General features: G+C 38.1%; 1 protein-coding gene across 2 annotated transcripts in view; it reads right to left on the bottom strand.

Moving 5' to 3' along the window:
- Window positions 1-886: 886 nt before the first annotated feature.
- Window positions 887-22,186, bottom strand: part of SLC33A1 (solute carrier family 33 (acetyl-CoA transporter), member 1) — a 26,433-nt gene continuing 5,133 nt past the window's right edge. The window contains exons 2-7 of one of the 2 annotated variants that reach the window (XM_011998055.1): window positions 16,313-16,503; window positions 8,419-8,603; window positions 8,030-8,147; window positions 4,659-4,874; window positions 2,839-3,034; window positions 887-1,174 (exon numbers count right to left, since the gene is read on the bottom strand). In XM_011998055.1, coding sequence (XP_011853445.1) covers window positions 2,867-3,034; window positions 4,659-4,874; window positions 8,030-8,147; window positions 8,419-8,603; window positions 16,313-16,503 — 878 coding nt within the window. In that variant the 3' untranslated portion in view covers window positions 887-1,174; window positions 2,839-2,866. Of the gene's footprint in view, window positions 1,175-1,986; window positions 3,035-4,658; window positions 4,875-8,029; window positions 8,148-8,418; window positions 8,604-16,312; window positions 16,504-22,186 lie in introns of those variants that run through there. The other variant, XM_011998056.1, reaches the window with a different exon arrangement.

Below are 22,186 nucleotides of genomic sequence, written 5' to 3'. Positions count from 1 at the left end.
ACAGAGAAAGAAAAATGTTCAATCTAATATTAGCCAGTAAACATATGATGCATTAACTGCAGGAGTTAGAAGTCCATACTTGAAGGTAGTATTTATCAGGATCAATCAATCAAGAAAAATACTCACACATAAAAACAGGGTATTTTTTAGTACTACTGATTTACAATAAACAGATCCTCAGATTTAGGTAGATCATTTTTACATGCTATTAGTGATCAATGTATGCAACACAGTTGTACATAGCTATTAAATTATTTTGGCATGCATTACAAACATGTATTCAAATTACCAATAACTATAATTTTTTGTGTTTATTTCTAGGGCAACTTAATTAATGGCTTTCACCTTAAAGGCTTAAAATGTTTTAAAACTTCAAGTCATTAAAGATGTACTGACATTAAAATTATGTTTGAAGTCTGAGTGCAGTGGCTCATGCCTGTAATCCCAGGCTGAGGCAGGTGGATCACTTGAGGTCAGGAGTTCAAGTGACTGAGGTCAGGAGTTCAGACTGGCCAACGTGGTGAAACACTTGAGGTCAGGAGTTCAGACTAGCCAACGTGGTGAAACTCCATCTCTACTAAAAATACAAAAATTAGCCAGGTGTGGCGATGTCTGCCTGTAGTCCCAGATACTCAGGAGGCTGAGGCAGGAGAATTGCCTGAACCCAGGAGGCGGAGGTTGCAGTGAGCCAAGATTGCACCACTGCACTCCAGCTTGGACAACAGAGCGAGACTGTTTCAATTAAAAAAGAAAAAACAAACAAACAACAACAACAAAAAACTATGTTTGAAAGTATGTATAATTTGTAATAATATAAATGGGAAGAAATAAAAGGTTATTATGGCAATCTGAGTTTCTTAATCCAAAAACTAAAAATCAAAACGCATTTCATATGTAAGAGTTAAGTGGGTTTTTTCTTTATTAATACATGATAATGGACAACCATGTGACAAAGTACTGCAGTGTATGGTTTGGTGGTGTCTCGTTGCCTCTAGGATGGGATTTTTTCCAGGTGATTCTTCAGGATCTGGCATCGATGCCCAACACAGACTTTCCAATGGCAATGCATGAGTTTTAGAGGTCACTGCCTCATCTTTCTTCAGGTGCTGTGTGCCATTTTCTCCCACCCATTTTATCCTCCATTACTTATAAAAACCCCACTCTAAAATTCAACCTATGTTATAAAATTAACATAATCAGGAGTTAGTACACATTGTTCCACAATGATAAAATTAAGACTCATAATGTACTATCTTGTTTCCTCTAACTTTTGAAGGATTTATATAATCTTAAAGAGTCAGAGTAATACATAACACAAAACATGCAAAGAACCTTATCACTCGGTGTATATAATATGCTGGGAATTACTAAAGTACTCAAAAGCTTAATTTTCTTGGAATAGCAACTGTCCACTGAAAATTACAGTATTCAAACAAAAGGTTATGTGTTAATAAATGAAAATACAGTACCTGATTTGGCATAAATTGTGAGATCTTTTTCACTAGTAAAGTGCTTAATTAAGAAACATTTTTCCACTATTAATTTGTCAAAGGCACAAAATATCTTTGTGTCTCTCTTTAAAGTATTAGTTTTTTAGGCCGGGCGCGGTGGCTCAAGTCTGTAATCCCAGCACTTTGGGAGGCCGAGACGGGCGGATCACGAGGTCAGGAGATTGAGACCATCCTGGCTGACACGGTGAAACCCCGTCTCTACTAAAAAATACAAAAAACTAGCCGGGCGAGGTGGCGGGCGCCTGTAGTCCCAGCTACTCAGGAGGCTGAGGCAGGAGAATGGCATGAACCCGGGAGGCGGAGCTTGCAGTGAGCTGAGATCCGGCCACTGCACTCCAGCCTGGGCGGCAGAGCGAGACTCCGTCTCAAAAAAAAAAAAAAAGTATTAGTTTTTTAAATTATGGTACTGTCCATTTAAATTTTACTTAATCAGAAAGCTTTACTGTTTTTTTTTCTCAGCAATTAAAAAAACTACTTGAAGAATAACATTTAATTTTTATTTTCAAAATGTTGCTATAAACATACATACAACACTGAATTTGATCCCCTCCATTGGCTGTCTGTGTGCCATGAAGCACTTGTGACAGAAAACATATGTAAGCTTAGGGTAAAAGTTTATAAGGAATCAAAATATCTTCCAAAAAGAGGCGGTAGGGACAAGAGTAATCAATAAGTTTAAAAATCATAACTTTCATTTTATAAAAAATAGTTTGAATAATTTTCTTATAAATCTTTAATGCTTACAAAAGCAGGAAATACATTTAAAATAGTCTTTTTAACACAGATTCATTTGTACAATATGGTCATAAGAAAAATAACTAAAATGACATTTCAGTAGTCTATATTCTCTTCTCAGCAAATTCCACATAAAATTTAACTAATTTACAATTCAAAATAAGATTTTAACTGCCAACAATGTCAGACTAGTTGTGGTTAGTACCTGAATATCAAGTTCTTCTCCATTTTATATATTGTACCACAATTTTAAATACAGATCCAGCAGTGATAGGTACTAATAACTATACTTAACTACATGGTTACCACCCATGACTACTGCATTGCAGCTTAAAACATGCTTTGGTCAGTAAATTTAAAAGATATAAATCAAATAACGAGGCCAGAAAAGTTGTTTTAGAATTTCCTGACCTTAAGCAAACTTTAAATACATCGACAAGACAAAGAAAAATATGATCAAATATACAGAGAGGTTTCTATTTTTTCAACCATTTGGCATTTTATATTATTAATTTTGTTGTTTAAAATAATATTTTATATTCCTGTGCACTGATTATCATTGCTCTCCGAATTAAAACTAAACTACAATTACCTTTCTAGAATGTCCAGTAATGTATATATTAATTGTTCCTTTTGCATTTCCATGAAGTTGATCCTTCATCCTGTAACTTTTTAAATTTTGGACCAAGAAAGAACCACCAACCAAATCCAATGAAAACACAAATAATGGACTCCACATAATAACCATCCAGGGCTGTAACACATGAGCCACCCAGTTTTTTGCAAAGCTGTAAAAATAAAACTATAATAAATAATCTACAATTTCAAAATGGAAGTATTTAGCAATTAACATGCTTCTACTTTATAAATAATTAATCAAAATATATTTTTCCTAAAACATTTCAGTATTTCACTGAATTCCAATGACAAAATATGTTACTGTATCTTAATCTCTCTAATGCTACTAACAGGATTAAAAACAATTTTCAGTTCTTGCTGTAAACAATACTCATTTTCTTTTTTCAGGCAGAGTCTCACTTGTTGCCCTAGCTGGAATGCAGTGGTGTGATAATGGCTCACTGCAATCTCTGGCTCCTGGGTTCAAGCAATCCTCCCACCTCAGCCTTCTGAGTAGCTAAGACCATAGGCATGCACCACCATGTCCCGTTAATTTCTATATTTTTTGTAGAGATGGTGTTTCACCATGTTGCCCAGGGTGGTCTTGAACTCCTGGGCTCAAGCAATCTGCCTGCTTCAGCCTCTCAAAATGCTGGAATTACAGGTGTGAGCCACCACACCCAGCTAAATATCTATTTTCTTTTTTTTTTTTTTTTTTTTTTTTAGAGACGGAGTCTCGTTCTGTCGCCCAGGCTGGAGTACAGTGGTGCGATCTCAGCTCACTGCAACCTCCGCCTCCCAGTTTTGCAATTCTCCTGCCTCAGCCTCCTGAGTAGCTGGGACTACAGGCACACACTGCCACGCCTGGCTAATTTTTTGTATTTTAGTAGAGATGGGGTTTCACCGTGTTGCCCAAGTTGGTGTTGAACTCCTGAGCTCAGGCAATCCACCCACCTCAGCCTACCAAAGTGCTAAGAATACAGGTGTGAGCCACTGCACCTGGCCCGAATATCTATTTTCATGATGTAGCTTTCGCATTCAGAAATATGAAGAAATTTCCAGTCTATCTAATCTAGTAGACTAATGTCATTTTGAAAGAATTTATCAACAAACCACTCACTATTCAGGTTTAGTTATAACTGTTATATGGATAGCCAATGGACATTCCCTTTTTCTATCACTACAAAACTTAAGCTATTAATTATTATGCATTTATTTATTTATTTATTTATTTTTGAGACAGAGTCTCACTGTGTCACCCAGGCTGGGTGGCGTGATCTTGGTTCACTGCAACCTCCGCCTCCTGGGTTCACGCCATTCTCCTGCCTCAGCCTCCCAAGTAGCTGTCTCTTATACACATCTAGATGTGTATAAGAGACAGTTTTAGTAGAGACAGGGTTTCACTGTGTTAGCCAAGATGATCTCGATCTCCTTAACTCGTGACCTGCCGGCCTCAGCCTCCCAAAGTGCTGAGATTACAGGCGTGAGCCACTGCGCCCAGCCTTAATTATGCATTTATATAGTGCCTGCTGTGTAGGATAGTGATCCTCAAGGTGGGGGAAAAAGAGATCGCCTCTCCTTTACTGAGAAACGCCTTTAAGAGGACTAGTCTTACTGATTTGAATTATTATAACCCTCAGCCTTGATGTGAAAGAAAAAGTATATGTAGATTTCTATACCAGAACCTATGGACAGATACGATTTTTAAAAAAGATATAGTACTTCTAGAGGCAAAACAAAGATATTAATATCTTAGTATTAGCTTAATGTTATCTAAAATTAAAACATACTTACCTCAACAGCATCAGGTGTTCGACAATTCTGGTTTGATGCTCCTACACACTCTTTTACTGTGAGGGGATCTACAAGCCAAAGAGCTACTGTAGAAGGCCAGTTTCCTCCCAGATTGGACACGGTATTTAAAAGGGTCATGTATGTTCCTCCAATAAGTGGATCACTAACCTTTGCATTGAAAGCCATTATAGAAACATACATGCTGTACACTGTAACCTACAGGAAAAACGTAAAACATCTTTAGTATGATTATAAAGCTTATAAAGCTACAGTCTAAATTAAGAACATCAAAATCATAAACCTGAAAATTAACTTTCATGATATTTATTGAACTTAATTCAACAAATACTCATCAAGCACCTACTATAGGCCAGGCTTTAAGATCACAGCAATACAAAGATGTGACCTTGGTCCCTCTGTGACACTGAAGAATTTATTCTAGGCTGGAAAATAGGGAATAAATAATTATAAGTATAGGAAGTATTGTAAATAGAAGTGCACACATTGTGTTACTGGGGCATAAATATAAATGAGATTAATTATAGCACAAGTAGTCAAGAAAGACTCCACAGAGAAAATGTTAGATGAGGTGGCATTAAAGGATGCATAATGCACACCGCAAAATGCAAAACCTCCTATTTGTACTGTACCTAAATATATATCACATATTACATGTGTATATATACGTATTTATATGTATGCATTTATTATACATATAAATACTCAAATATTTAAAGAAATAGGAATATTTTCTCCTACATATACACAAGAAAAGTATTTCAAAATTTATGTGACAAACTGGAGAAAAACATCCTTAAGAGGCAAAAAGTACTTAAAAGGCAGGAAATAACCCTTAATTTAGAAAGATGGAAACAAACTGTGTTTCCATAATGGTATTCCTTTGAATATTGTTTTTGGAGGTGTTCACAGAAAAAGGAGTTCCAAAGTCAAATAAAACTGAAAGACATTAACTTACACAAAATTGGTTCATTTCATTGTATGCCTTTTGAAATCTTTACAACATAAACTCCTTGAGGGCAGGGATTTTGGCATGATTTATTCATTTACATTTCAGTACTCAGAATGGTTTCTGGCAGGGAATAGGTGTTCACTTAGTAATTGTTGAAGAAGCTGGGTGCAGTGGCTCACGCCTATAATCCCACCACTTTGGGAGGCCAAGGTGGGTGGATAATCTGAGGTCAGGAGTTCAAGACCAGCCTGGCCAATGTGGTGAAACTCCGTCTCTACTAAAAATACAAAAATTAGCTGGGTGCAGTGGCGCTCACCTGTAATCCCAGCTACTTGGGAGACTGAGGCAGGAGAATCACTTGAACCCGGGAGGCGGAGGTATTACAGTGAGCCGAGATCGTGCCACTGCACTCCAGCCTGGGCAACAGAGTGAGACTCTGTCTCAAAAAAAAAAAAAAAAATGTGTTGAAGGACTCATTAAGGCGCTACTTACAGAGGGCTTATGTCATACATCATTTCTCGAATTTACTTGGCCTTGTACCTTTTTTCCCCCATAAAGCATCTGGTTATCTCAGTTTCAGTGACTATGCTTCAGGAAATTCTCAAATGAAATACAAAGCTAAATAAATAGTTTTTGGGCTATAACCTACTGACAGAAATACTAAAGCATTGACTAGTTAAAGCACTTCTTCAACCTTCTATTATATGCCTAGCATTAACTAAGCATGTGCAAAACAGAAAAAAAATTATATTTGGCAGTCTGGCCTCAATAATTTTATAGGCATAGAATTTAGTCAGACATGACCCGCTATGGATTTCTCCTAAATGATTTACTGTATGCACAAAACTACTAAGATTACTTGGTAGTCATATTTTTAGGTTTCAGTTAAAAACTAAGTAATATATTAGCAAATACAACTTTCAAAGGATGTCAGCTAGAAAAATCCAAAGTGACTCAGAAATATGCATTAGCAATAACTGCAGTTAAGTCCCAAAGGTTATTTCTGGGCCTTTGCCATTTACTTGAGTCACTTGCATCCAGAACAAAATAATCCCATTCTGGGCTGTGCACAGTGGCTCACGCCTGTAATCCCAGCACTTTGGGAGGTTGAGGCGGGTGGATCACCTGAGGTCGGTAGTTCTAGACCAGCCTAACCAATATGGAGAAACCCTGTCTCTACTAAAAAAATACAAAATAAGCCAGGCATGGTGGCGCATGCCTGTAATTCCAGCTACTTGGAAGGCTAAGGCAGAAGAACTGCTTGAATCCTGGAGGCAGAGGTTGCAGTGAGCCAAGATCATACCATTGCACCCCAGCCTGGGCAACAAGAATGAAACTCTGTCTCAAAAAAAAAAAAAAAAGTCTCATGCTGCAACAGCAGCTCAGGCTAGAGCAAAGTGGGGATTCCTTCTTTTAGGGATTACAAACATATTTAAGAAAGAAAGAAAAAGCAGCTTGACACAGCTTTCAAAATCATAAAGAATAAGTCATAACTTTCAATATAGAAGCTAAGCCAGGGCCAGGCATGGTGGCTCATGCCTGTAATCCCAGCACTTTGGGAGGCCAAGGTGGGCGGATCACTTGAGGTCAGGAATTCAATACCAGCCTGGCCAATATGGTGAAACCCTGTCTCTACTAAAAATACAGATAATTAGCAGGGCGTGGGCAGTGGGCAAGCAAGCCAGACTCTGTCTCAAAAAAAAAAAGAAGCAGAAGCTAAGCCAGAAACTAGGGCCCTCTACTATTTCTCAATACTTTCAGAAAGAAAAGATATTAGGAATTCAAGAAAGAATGAACTGAAAGCTAGGGATAAACTAAGAAATACTTAGCAAGAGTAGAATTTGCTGGCTTTGGAATCAATTCTAAAATGTAACAAATACTTGTTGAATACATTTTTTTTTTAATCTTTCAGCTGGGTGCAGTGGCTCATGCCTGTATTCCCAGCACTTTGGGAGGCTGAGGCAGGTGGATCACAAGGTCAGGAGTCAAGACCAGCCTGGCCAATATAGTGGAACCCTATCTCTACTAAAAATACAAAAATTAGCCAGGCGTGGTTGCACGTGCCCGTAATCCTAGCTACTCAGGAGGCTGAGTCAGGAGAATCGCTTGAACCTGGGATGTGGAGGTTGCAGTCAGCCAAGATTGCACCACTGCACTCCAGCCTGGGTGACAGAGCAAGACTTCATCTTGGAAAAAAAACAAAAAAGAAAGTCTCTTTCTCTGAACCGAACTCATTAAGTGAAAAGTCATAAGGTTTAAAGCCCACTATCAATAATTTCTTCAGTGTCAGATTCATGCTTAAATCTTAAAATTTATTATCATTATGTTAAGGCAACTGTGTAAAGCTGTCTTCTTTATTTTACACAGAACAGTTTATTTCCTGAGAAAACCACAAGCTTACCTGATGTAAAGCATAACTCAGCAGGACTATGATATAGTAATATATAGGGAATCCCCCTTGATGTTCTACTTTAGGAGTCCACCAAACCAGTAGGGCATATTCTAACCCAAGCAATAATCTATAGAGAAAGAAACATTGAGTTGACTTCCATTTTAGCTTAAATAACAACAACAACAAAAACAGAAATCCATTTGCCTACCATATGAAAGAAGCTGAATCTAAACCTGTTAGGAGGTTAAAAAGATAAAAGCGCATATAAATAATATTGAAAAAAGATACTTTTCAAACCTTTTTCCATATATATAATTCTACACTCAGATATTAGTGATATTGATGAATGTTCCTCATTTTACCCTTTCTTATTTAGTAAGGTTTTATTTCATTTTTACCTGTAGGGCATGGCTTTGTAAAATGTGTTTAATGGCTGGGGACCTGCAGTGTATTTGCTGATAATCAGAGGCAGTATTATCTGCAAAGGAACCATTGGAACTGCCAATAAGGCTAAATGTTCTTTGGGTACTCCCTCTTCTACCAATTTCAGTCCTGTTACAGCATCTGCTGCTGAAAAACCAATCTGCAACATAAAAACAAAAAAGCATTTTAATTCGTGACTTATGAAATATTTTCCTCCACGCATATGTAAGTTCTTCAAGAACCTCAATTTTATTACTGACTCATGACAGTTACAAGTGAGCATCATATTATTATACCTGGTACAACAATCAAGTTATACAAGGTACATTTTGCCTTTTGGTTTTCTAATAATATCAAGTGAAAACACCTGAAAATTCAGTACTGGTAGGGGTTGTAGATGGCTATAAATACAATTAAATTTCCACTTCAAAAAGTCCAATCTGTTATAGTAAACAAGGTCAAAAATCCAAATTTACTGATTTGTAAGTTTTAGGTTTAAAAGAACTTAAGCCTTTAATTGACCCAAATAAATCTGGTTAAAATGATGCCATATATATATATACATTTTTAATGATTTCTGACTGACCATAATAAAATTTCCGAAGTACATCTTAATGTTTCAAAAGTAATTCTGAGAAAACATATCTGAGAGATTGAATAAAATGAGAGTGATAAAGTATAGTTAGATTAATCCTTAAAAATAGCACAAAAAAAGAATAAGAATTAAATTAAGATTATTTAGATAGCCTCAAAGTATCTCCCCATGAGTCAGTTTTTAATTACAAAAGAAAAAATAGTACTTTTACAATAGATTAGAAAAGCAATTAAAGTTAAAAACAACAGTTAAAGGGATAAAGAGACATGATATGGCTTTCAATATAATTCCCTGCAGACATCAAAACATTACTTCTTTGATCTTCCTGCCTTATATACCTGTATAACCTCAACTCAAACAAGAAGAAACATGGGAGAAATGTAACTAGAAGCCCATTCTACAGAATAATTGGCCTGCATTCTTCAAAAATGTCAAGGATATTAAGGACAATGAAAGGTCATACCAACTGAATCCAATGTGTGATCCTAGATTAGATCCCCAACCAGAAAAAAGTAAAGTTATGAAGACTACTATTATGTAAAATTTGGATATGGACTATAATTAGATAATAATATTATATCAATTTAAAATTTCCCGATATTGAGTTGTGGTTTTGTAAGCAGAAAACTTGTTCTTAGGAAATACATACTTAAGGTACTTATGGATAAAAGTGCACAATGTGTACAAATTACTCTAAAGTATTTCAGAAGACATATGTAATAGATATACATAGAAAGAGAAAATCTACAGAATAAGGAAAGTGGAGCTACATGTTAATAATTAGATAATCTGGATAAAGGATATAAAGGAGTTCTACCAACACATTTTCAAAAAGTGTGAAATTATATCGATACAGTAAGCAGAAAGAAATTATTTAGGCAGATAGTGAGGGCAAAAGAATCCTTGGCAGAGCTTCCCTTCTAACAAAAAGTAGCTCCCCAAATCATCTCTTTTCTAACAAAGAGCAGTCTGAAAAACTTGAGTCGCAAACATAGATAAGCAAGCTGGAAGCTTGCATGGGGGAATGCCAGCAGCTGCACCAACAGAAAAGGGCTACCTGGGAGGCATGTCCACCATGAAAGCTCCATCTTTTCTTTTTTGTTAGCATGTGTACAGTAAAAAAGAAATCGGCAACATGGTGCAGCTCAGGCAGAGAATCACCTGCATAATAAAAAATTAGGGTGGAGTCTGCCAGAAATTCGTGCCCTATGTAAATGGTGCACCTGGACCTTACCAGTTTTTCAGGCCCTGTTTAAATCAGACACCGCCTCCCCACTAGCTCATCTATAAAACCTCTTGCATTTCACCACAGATCTGGCAACACATTTTTCCAGGACACCTCTCTGTACCACAGAGCTATTCTCTTTCTCTCGCCTACTAAACTTCTGCTGTTAACCTCACTCTTTGTGTGCCCACGTCCTTGATCTCTGTGGCTGTGAGACAACAAACCTCAGGTACTACCCTAGACCACGAGGCCACTTCAGTATCACACAAATATTTAAATAATAATAATAATAATAATGCCAGGCACGGGGGCTCATGCTTGTAATTCCAGCACTTTGGGAGGCCAAGGTGGGCAGATCATGAGGTCAGGAGATTTGAGACTATCCTGGCCAACATGGTGAAACTCTATCTCTACTAAAAATACACAAACTAGCTGGGTGTGGTGGTACACGCCTGTAGTCTCAGCCACTTAGGAGGCTGAGGCAGGAGAGTCGCTTGAACCTGGGAGGTGGAGGCTGCAGTGAACTGAGATCACACCACGGCACTCCAGCCTGGTGACAGAGTGAGACTTGGTCTTAAAAAAAAAATAAAAATAAATAAATTATAAATAGTATACACTGTAACTTCTTGGAATAGAGCCAAATTTCACCATAAAAAAATTAAAGGTAACATATATTTCACTTAAGTACAGAAAATAATTTCACTTACATTTTATTCATTCTCTTTGTAAAAATAAGATATACAAACTGACTTTAATGTTTACTTTTAAAATGTTAAAAGTTAAAAGTCTTAAAAGTTACATAGTAGGAGATATTTGTAATACACATATCTAATAAAAGACTCAAATCCAAAATATATTTTAAAAAGTTTGGTCTGGCACAGTGGCTCATGCCTGTAAGCACAGCACTTTGGGAGGATGAGGCAGGAGGATTGCTTCAGCCCAGAAACTCAAGACCAGTCTGGGCATCATAGTAAGAACTCTTCTCTACAAAAACATATTTTTTAATTCACTGGGCATGGTGGTGGCACATGCCTGTACTTGGGCGACTGACGTGGGAGGATCACTTGAGCCCAGGAGTCAGGCCTGCAATGAGCTGTGATGGTGCCACTGCACTCCAGCCTAGGTGACAGATACCTCATCTCAAAAAATGAAATCTAAACAGAAACAAAAACTTTACACATTTAAAGAAAAGGGCAACTTTGGATATTCAAATGGTCAATAATCACATCAAAAGATGCTCAATTTCTTTTGTCATTAGGGAAATTCAAAATATGGCAATAACAAGATGGCATTACACAACCACCAGAAAGGCTAAAATTAAAAAGATAATATAGGCCAGGCGCAGTGGTTCACACCTGTAATCCCAGCATTTTGGGAGGCCAAGGCAGGCAGATCACGCGGTCAGGAGATCGAGACCATCCTGGCTAACATGGTGAAACCCTGTCTCTACTAAAAATACACAAAATTAGCCAGGCGTGGTGGTAGGCGCCTATAGTCCCAGCTACTCAGGAGGCTGAGGCAGAAGAATGGTGTGAACCCAGGAGGCGGAGCTTGCAGTGAGCCGAGATTGCACTCCTGCACTCCAGCCTGGGGGACAGAGTGAGACTCCATTTAAAAAAAAAAAAAAAAAAGATAATATATGTGTTTTCAAGGATGTGAAACAATCAGAACTCTCTTACACTGCTGATGGTAGGGAAAATTGGAACAACAACTTTGGAAAACTATTTGGCAGTACATAATACTATGCATTTTACATGAACCAGCAATTCTATTCCTATATATTTACCAATCAGAAATGTGCACCTGTCTTCACCAAAAGTCACATATGTGAATGTTTGTAGAAACACTACTCATAATAGCTCTAAAAACCTGTTGATAGAATGGATAAATTGTGGCATATTCATACAATGAAATACTATACAGTAATGAGATCAACAAACTACTGCTATAAATAAAAATATGGATAAATTGCACAAATAGAACATTGAGCAAAAGAACATATGCATCCAACATAAAAATACATATTGTATAGTCCATTAACATATAATTCAAAAGGAAAGAAAATTAATCTGTAGTATTAAAAATTAGGAGAGATGTTACTGGGGAGAATTTTAAAAGGAGAAAACAGTATTATAGACTTTGTAATTGAAATACCTCCTTATATATTGCTGCAGACAGTATAAACTAGCATAACCTTTTGAAAAGCAATTCAGCAATCATATCACATTCATTGACCCACTAATTGCCCACTTAATAATCTATTGGCCAGCCAGGCACAGTGGCTCACATCTGTAATCCCAGGACTTTGAAAGGCCGAGGCAGGTGGATCACATGAGGTCGAGAGTTCAAGACTAGCCTGACAGACATGGAGAAGCCCCGTCCCTACTAAAAATATGAAATTAGCTGGGCATGGTGGCGCATGCCTGTAATCCCAGCTACTTGGGAGGCTGAGGCAGGAGGAGCTCTTGAACCTGGGAGGCAGAGGTCGTGGTGAGCTGAGATTGCACCATTGCACTCCAGCCTAGGCAACAAGAGTGAAACTCCATCTCAAAAACATATATATATTTAAAAAAATAATATTAATCTATTGGCCAGCCTGTGTAGCAAAATGAGACCCCCATCTCTACAGAAAATTTAAAAATTAGTTGGGTGGGCCAGGCTCGGTGGCTCACGCCTATAATCCCAGTACTTTGGGAGGCCGAGGCAGGCAGATTGCCTGAGCTCAGGAGTTCGAGACCAGCCTGACCAAAATGGTAAAACCCTGTCTCTACTAAAAATACAAAAATTAGTGGGCATGGTGGTGCACACCTGTAATCCCAGCTACTCCAGGCGCTGAGGCAGGAGAATCGCTTGAACCCGGGAGGAGGAGGTTGCAGTGAGCGGAGATCACACCATTGCACTCCAGCTTGGGCAACAGAGCGAGACTGTCTCAAAAAAAAAAGTTTACTGGAAGGAAATGTCCAGAAAATCACAGACTTAAGCACAAAAATATTTGCTAGTGCATTTTCATAATTTAAAAACATAAGCAAAATATACAACAGAAAAATGAGTAGATGAGTAGATTATGGTAAATTTACACACTAACTATATCATGTAGCTACTAAGAAGTATGTTTTCAAATATGTAATGCTACAGAAATGTATAAGACAAAGAGAAGATAAAAAATTATATGCAGCATGATTCAATTCCACTTTTAAAGTAAATGAGTAAATAGGCCGGGCATGGTGGCTCACGCCTGTAGTCCCAGCACTTTCGGAGTCTGAGGCAGGCAGATCACTTGAGGTCAGGAGTTTGAGACCAGCCTGGCCAACATAGTGAAACCCCGTCTCTTCTGAGAATACAAAAATTAGCTGGGTATGATGGCGTGTGCCTGTAATCCCAGCTACTAGGGAGGCTGAGGCAGGAGAATTGTTTGAACAAGGGAGGCAGAGGTTGCATTGAGGGGAGATCATGCCACTGTACTCCAGCCTAGGCAACAGAGTGAGACTCAGTCTCAAAATAAAAAAAAAAAATAAAATATAAAATAAAAGAAAAATAAAAGAAAATAAAAGTATATGAGCAAATAAATATATGAAGTATATGTATACACACATACATGCACACACACATATACAGGGAAAAAAGGGAGGTTCAAAGGAAATATACCAAGAAGGTCAATACTGTTTTTTTTTTAATAAATTTGTTTTTGGGATGGAGTCTCGCTCTGTCACACAGACTGGAGTACAATGCGTGATCTCAGCTCAAGGCAACCTCCACCTCCCGGGTTCCAGCGATTCTCCTGCCTCATCCTCCTGAGTAGCTGGGCTTACAGGCGCCTGCCACCACACGCAGCTAATTTTTGTAATGTTAGTAGAGACGGGGTTTCACCATGTTGGCCAGGCTGGTCTTGAACTCCTGGCCTCAAGTGATCAGCCCATTTTGGCCTCCCAAAGTGCTGGGATTAAAGGCGTGAGCCACCACATCCAGCAAATACTGTATCTTAAATGATAAAATTATTAAGTGATATAATTAGATAATATTGTTTGGCCAGGTGGGCAGATCACCTGAAGTCAGGAGTTCAAGACCAGCCTGGTCAACAGGGTGAAACTCCGTCTCCATTAAAAATACAAAAAAATTGCCAGGCGTGGTGGCTCATGCCTGTAATCCCAGCACTCTGGGAGGCCAAGGGTGGATCACCTGTGGTCAGGAGTTCGAGACCAGCATGACCAACATGGAGGAACCCCATCTCTACTAAAAATACAAAATTAGCTCAGCCTGTGCCGGTAATCCCAGCTACTTGGGAGGCTGAGACAGGACAATCACTTGAACCTGGGAGGCGGAGGTTGCAGTAAGCCGAGATAGGGCCATTGTACTCCAGCCTGGGCAACAAGAGTAAAATTCCATCTCAAAATAAACAAATACAAAACAACTAGCTGGGCATGGTGGCACACACCTGTGGTCCCAGCTGCCCAGGAGACTGAGGCAGGAGAATCACTGGAACCCAGGTAGCAGAGGTTGTAGCGAGCCAAGATTGTGCCACTGCACCCAGCCTGGGAGACAGAGTAAGACTTTATCTCAAATATATATATGTGTGTGTGTGTATATATATATATATAGTTATGCTCCTTGAACTTTTCACATTTTCTGAATTTCCTATTCTTTTTTTTTTTTTTTCCTTGAGACCCCTGTCTCAACAGAGAAACAGACCCCTGGCTCTGTTGCCCAGGCTGGAGTGCAGTGGCACAACTACGGCTCACTGCAAACTCCACCTCCTAGACTCAAGCTATCTTCCTACTTCAGCTTCACAAGTAGCTAGCACTCCAGGCATGTGCCACCGTACCCAGATAATTTTTTTATTTTTTGTTTCGCCATATTCAAGCTGGTCTTGAACTCCTGAGCTCAAGAGATCCTCCTGCCTTGGCTTCCCAAAGTGCTGGGATCACAGGCATGAGCCAGCCCATCTGGCCTTCTATCATTAAGAGGAAAAAACACTCACTATTTAAAATGAATATAATGAGGCTAAAACGGTTCCTTCAAAGCTGTCAAAAGATAGGTGTAAAGTGTTTATGTACATAGATTTAAGTATATAAAATGAAAATCCTATAAGATTGCAGATTTTAGAAATATTAACTCCAACACTAGCAATAGTTCACTGTAACAAAATATACTTACCTTTATTCTAGCCTAACGTGTTAAAAATATTTTTAAAACTATAAAACTGAGACATCTTAATATAGAATAAAAGTCACCAGTAATCCCCATTTCTCTTATGGTATAATTTTCCTTTCAGTACTTAAATAATTCAATGGATTTTTTTTAAGTTGACTTCTAATACTCATATACTTCTGTATCTATCTATCTATCTATCTATCTATCTATCTATCTATCTATCTATCTATCTATTTTTGAGACAGAGACTCACTCTGTCGCTCCAGTTAAGAGTGCCATGGTGCAATATCGGCTCACTGCAACCTCCACCTCCTGGGTTCAAGCGATTCTCCTGCCTCAGTCTCCCAAGTAGCTAGGACTACAGACACGTGCCACCATGCCTGGCTGATTTTTGTATTTTTAGTAGAGACAAGGTTTCACCATGTTAGCCAGGCTGGTCTTGAACTCCTGACCTCACGTAATCCGCCTGCCTTGGCCTCCCAAAGTGCTGGGATTACAGGCGTGAGCCACGACGCCTGGCCCTATATCTTTACATCACACTCTAAGTAAATAATTGTATTACTCCAACATTAAATGTATACTGATTATAAGGCAGAGCTATTGATTATTGAAGATATTAATCTCCATTCCAAGCATTAATATCATTAAGGTCCACATTTACTAACAGTTCTTCAAATTGACATAATTCTTTACAATACTCCAAGATATTTAGCTTACTTTAAAATTAAAGTTGATATCATTGTATCTTTTCAAATACATTTAATAAACAGAAAATATTGTTTTTCATTGTTAAATTCTAATGGTAGTGGAAAGGGACCTGTGATATGAAAAAGACACTGAAAGTATTCCATGATATTGATACTTATAAGAAAATGATAAATTTGATTTATAAATCTCTTACCTTTGCAGTTAGAATCAGAAGGCAAAATGTCAGAACTGCTGGCATTTTTATAATTGCAAAAAGCAGCTTGTAAGTATCTGTGATTCCTTGTGTTTCTTCTTTTACTACTGATACTTCTTTGTTTTCTTTTTTCAGAAGGGCAACCAATGTTGTTGTTATTAAAAATACAGTTCCCCAGAAAAAAAGGAAATCTGAAAATGTTTTAAATCTATAATTAATTTAATTTACATAATTTCATTGATACTAAATAATTCTATATACAGTAACTTTCAACTAAAATGTTATTTAAAAAATTAGCCAAGTACAGGGGCTCATGCCTATAATCCTAGCACTTTGGGAGGCCAAGGTGGGAGGATTACTTGAACTCAGGAATTCAAGACCAGCCTGGGCAATATAGTGGGACCCTATCTCTACAAACAATAAGAAATTAGCCAGGCTTGGTGGTGCACATCTGTAGTCCCCCATACCTGGGAGGCTGAGGACTACTTGAGCCCAGGAAGTAGAGGCTGCAGTGAGCTGTGATTGTACCACTGCACTCCAGCATGGGCAACAGAGTGAGACCTTGTCTTAAAAAAAAAAAAAAGTCAACATTTAGGTACCTCTTTATTATATTCAAGGCATTGTACCAGACACAGCAAATGAACAAAAGAGTCCTGACTCTTAAACGTAGAGACCCAAAATAGACAGTGACAGCAACAACAAAAAAGGCAGGGGGTGGCGGGAGTGGAGGGCATTACATTTAGTGTACAACTGAGTTGAATGAACAAAAGCCTATCATGTCACTTTATTCAAGGAAAATGCTAGGGGTGGGAAACGATTTTCATATCCCCTAAGGTACACCAGTTATATTTCTTATACACCCAAGCCTTTTCAGTTCTTCATTAAATTTGACAACATGCGATTATTTACATCAGATTTTCTACCTTGTATTTTTAAACTTTCTAAGGCTTTCAATCTGTTTAAGAATAACCTTCGCATCTCAATACTATGATACAAAAGGCATTTGCTCACACTCGTAGGTGCAGAATGAGGACACATGAAGAGTACTGTTTGAATTGTTTCAGTGAAAGATAGTTGAGCCATTAGCTATCACCTTGAACAAATTTAGTGGAGGGAGTGAATAAAGATCTGGAAGATTCTGCTAAACAGCTAAAAATAATAGTAATAATGGAGATATCATTTATGACAAAAATATGCTACGCATTTTACATGTATCAACTCCTTTACTTCAACAACCCAACAGATTAGGTTATCACCAGTCCAAATTTACAGGTGAACAAACACAGGTTTAGGGAGGTCAAGCTGTCCAAGTTACATTCTAAGTCAGTGGTAAAATGCTGATTTCACACCTTATAAGTACAACTAATTTCAAAACTTGTATCTCATTAACCACCCTGAGAATTGCATTTTAGTTTGCCACTAGAAAACTTATTAGATAACCCTGTCTCAGTCTCTTCATCTGTAAAATAAGAAGATTTGGCTAGAAAATCCTTGCATTAGAGCTTAAACATTCTAGACTTGTACTCCATTTTAGATGTTTTTACTTTTGATTTTATGGTGTATGTGGCACAACTGATCAAGGACCCTAGTCACCTCTTTTCAAAAACAATTAGAATATTCTTCAGTCAGGGTATTTCTTTAGATTGAATCTTGCTATTGCTGCTGTGCTCACTGAAGGTGATCACTACAGTTTGAACCTCATTTATGAGGGAGAAATACAGCATTATTTGTTTAGATCAATTTCACCTTGGTATTTAAATATTCCTTTCTTATATGTTATCTCATTTGATTCTCACAGCAAACAGAATAGGCTAAGCATGTGTTATTACTATATACAGATGAGGAAAAGAAACTCAGAACACTTAAATCTTTACCAAAGGTAAAATCACTAACAGGCAGAGGCGGAGACAGAGCTTGAATCTCAACCTTCTGAAGTTGAGTCTTACGTTCTTTCCATATTTTATACTGCCTAATAAAGATATATATATATATATATATTTTGGAGACGGAGTTTCACTCTTGCCAGGCTGCAGTGCAGTGGTGCAATCTCAGCTCACTGGAACCTCCACCTCTCGGGTTCAAGCGATTCTCCTGCCTCAGCCTCTGGAGTAGCTGAGATTACAGGCATGTGTGCCATCATACCCAGCTAATTTTTGTATTCTCAGCAGAGACGGGGGTTTCACCATGTTAGTCAGGCTGGTCTCGAACTCCTGACCTCAAATGATTCTGTCTGCCTTGGCCTCCCAAAAAGCTGGGATCACAGGTGTGAGCCATCATGCCCAGAATAAAATAACATCTTAACATAATTTCTAGCATTTTGGAATCTGGTTCAAAAGGAATGAACAACAATGTATTAATAACATTATACTTGTAAGTGAGGCTAATGTCCACTTTTTTATTTTTTAGTTTAAGTAATAAATGTTTAAGCAAAGAATTTTACATATTATTAACAGCATTCACTTGGCATGTCCACTATTTTTGCATTCTTACTTCCATCTGCAAAATGAGATTAATAATGACTTGTTTACAGTTTCACGTACAATATTATTCTCATTGAGTAGGGTTTTGTTCATCATTTGTTTTAAAACAGTTGTTTAACAAGCCCTGAAAAAAAATAATTTTCACTGTCACCAGAAATTCAGATTAATGTTAAGTGAAAAGTAAAAGTTTTCCAATTATATAAGACTTAAAGAGTTCCATTTTTTAAGGCAAAAGAAATGAAAATTTATTTAGCATAGTCTACCAATTTTAATAAACACAGTCCATCTAAAATTTAAATTCCTTGATACCAAGAGAAAAAAGAAGAAGAAACTAAACAAGTTTCAGCAATGTTTGCAGATAAGATTATTTCTTTTTTTAGTTTTTTGAGACAGGGTCTCACCCAAGCTGTAGTGCAGTGGTGCCAACTTGGCTCACTGCAGCCTTGACCTCCTAGGTTCAAGTGATCCTCTTGCCTCAGCCTCCCAAAGTGTTGAGATTACAGGTGTGAGCCACCGTACCCAGACAAAGATATTTCTAATTTCTTTGTGCTTTGAGGAGAAAATACATAAAAAGAAGGAAGTAGTGACAATGGTTCAGTCACAAAGCCCTAATTCAAAGGATTTCCATATCTCACACATGCAGAAGAATGAAAAAGCCAATAGCTCAGAGAGGCCAGGAAATATATTAAGAAGTTTTATGAATACAATTACCACAAATCAGACCAATGCTAATAACTGATAGCCAGTAGTCTTATTAAACTTATTAACATTGCTTTGATGCTAGAGACATCCATAGACTATTATGCCAACAACCATAAAGAAACATTATTACCAAAAATATGGAAATATTTCATTATTAACATTTTGGTTAGTTTTGATTTATATATTTTACCATTATTACCAAAAATATTGAAATATTTAATCATTAACATTTTAGTTAATTTTGATTTGTGTATTTTATAAACTTAAGCATACATGGTATATATATGTATGATCAAGATATCAAAGCTGATGTTCAAGTTTTATAAACATGATTTTTGAGCAAAGACCTAAAAAACAGACTAAATATTCTGAAGTGGCTCCACGATCTTGTCCAGTGCTTTCATGAATGCAGAAATTAAGAGCATGTAACAATTCATTAGTAACCAATAAAGGTACAATAGCTAGCACCTGAGTGTCTATTATAAGATCTAAGAAAAACAGAGGACATCTCATTTAAATCCCAAAATCACTTCCCAAAATAGGCATTATTACTCCTACTTTATATACAAGGAAACAGAATCACAAGCCAGAAAGTGCCAGAAATGGCATTCAAACTCCAGTCTAGTTCTAAAGCAAGAAATGTTTTCCACTATATCATCCAGATACTCAGATACGCCCACAGCAAGTAAGCTCTCTTTTCTATCAACTGGACACCACTGAGAAAAAAGGTTCATATTTTAGCTCCAACCATGAGGTCTGGAACACAGATACTTTCTCCACACTTCTTCTTTTTTTTTTGAGATGGAGTTTCACTCTTTTTGCCCAGGCTGCAGTGCAATGGCACAATCTAGGCACATCGCAACCTCCGCCTCGCGGGTTCAAGTGATTCTCCTGCCTCAGCCTCCCAAGCAGCTGGGATTCAGGCATGCACCACTAACCCAGCTAATTTTTGTATTTTTAGTAGAGACTGGGTTTCTCCATGCTGGTCAGGCTGGTCTTGAACTCCTGACCTCAGGTGATCCACCCGCCTTTGCCTCCCAAAGTGCTGGGATTACACGCGTGAGCCACCGTACCTGGTTCCCACGCTTCTTTAAACTGGCTACTTGTATTTCCCCTTCTCACCTCCATCTCCCCATATGGTGATATGCCAAAGAAAATTTAAATGCACAGGATAAACAAACTTGGTGTGTCTTCCTAAAGAATTCATTTTACTCAATAAATTATAGGGAGATGACATTAATGAGAATAAACAGGCTGGGCACGGTGGCTCACGTCTGTAATTGCAGCACTTTGGGAGTCCAAGCCAGGTGGATCACTTGAGGTCAGGAGTTCAAGACCAGCCTGGCCAACATGGCGAAACCCTGTCTCTACCAAAACTACAAAAAGTAACTAGGCATGGTGGCGCATGCCTATAATCCCAGCTACTTGGGAGGCTGAGGCATGAGAACTGCTTGAACCCAGGAGACAGAGGTTGCAGTGAGCCGAGATTGCACCACTACACTCCAGCCTGGGTGACAGAGCAAGACACTCTCAAAAAAATAAAAAAGGAATACAGCTTGTCTTTCTGAGAACATAGGGTAACATTTTAAGCCTAGACATGAATGCTAAATAATGTATTATAGCCTATATAAGAATACCTGGTCTATCTAGAAAAGGGTCAATTAGTCTTTTCCAAATTCTAACAGGCATTTTGAGTCATAAATTATGTGTTATGAAAGCAGGACAAAGAAATCTGTCATCAGGTAGGAATTAATGGTTCCTCTCTCTAAAGCATCAATGTCTTACAAACACTGTTTTTATTGTCATTAGTTTGGTTAGATTCATACTCACAGTATCAACTTTTTCAAAGCAATACTTTCTCTTATTTATTCCTGTATGTGCATGCCTATTTATAAACAAACTGATTTATAAACTCTAGTATCTTTAGCTCTCTTCTCTGGCATTAGACCATCTTGCTCCCTGCTCCTAAACCCAAATATGCTGCTCCCTATTCCAATCACTTCTAATTGTTACTACTTATGCTAGAGGGAGAGGGCCTCAACTATGAGTTTACAGGCTAGATGTGGCCTGAAGACATAAATTAGATTAGATAGATGGCAGATAGATAGATAGATTAGATAGATTTTTTTAAAAAGATGGGTCTTGCTAGGTTGCCCAGGCTGCAGTGCAGTGGTTATTTACAGACACTACTGTAATGCACTGCAGCCTCGAACTCCTGGCCTCAAATGATCTTCCCATCTCAGTCTGTCAAGTGGCTGGAACTACAGATGCATGCCACTCTACAGATGCGTGCCACTGTGCCCAGCTAAAGACATGTTTTTATATGAGCCTAAGAAGTGTTTTTAAAATCAGGAAATAAAAAGGAATTTCTAGTTTCTCTTGAATACTCCTAAGATTTAGCAATCGTGCCGGGTGGGGTGGCTCACGCCTGTAATCCCAGCACTTTGGGAGGCCAAGGCGGGCGGATCACGAGGTCAGAAGATTGAGACCATCCTGGCTAACACGGTAAAACTCCGTCTGTACTAAAAATACACAAAATTAGTCGGGTGTGGTGGTGGGCGCCTGTAGTCCCAGCTACTCGGGCGGCTGAGGCAGGAGAATGGTGTGAACCCTGGAGGCAGAGCTTGCAGTGAGCCGAGATCGTGCCACTGCACTCCAGCCTGGGTGACAGAGTGAGACTCCATCTCAAAAA

Source organism: Mandrillus leucophaeus, unplaced genomic scaffold (assembly GCF_000951045.1).
Source record: "Mandrillus leucophaeus isolate KB7577 unplaced genomic scaffold, Mleu.le_1.0 Scaffold554, whole genome shotgun sequence".
NCBI lineage: Eukaryota > Metazoa > Chordata > Mammalia > Primates > Cercopithecidae > Mandrillus > Mandrillus leucophaeus.
This window is presented reverse-complemented; position numbering and strand designations above follow the sequence as displayed.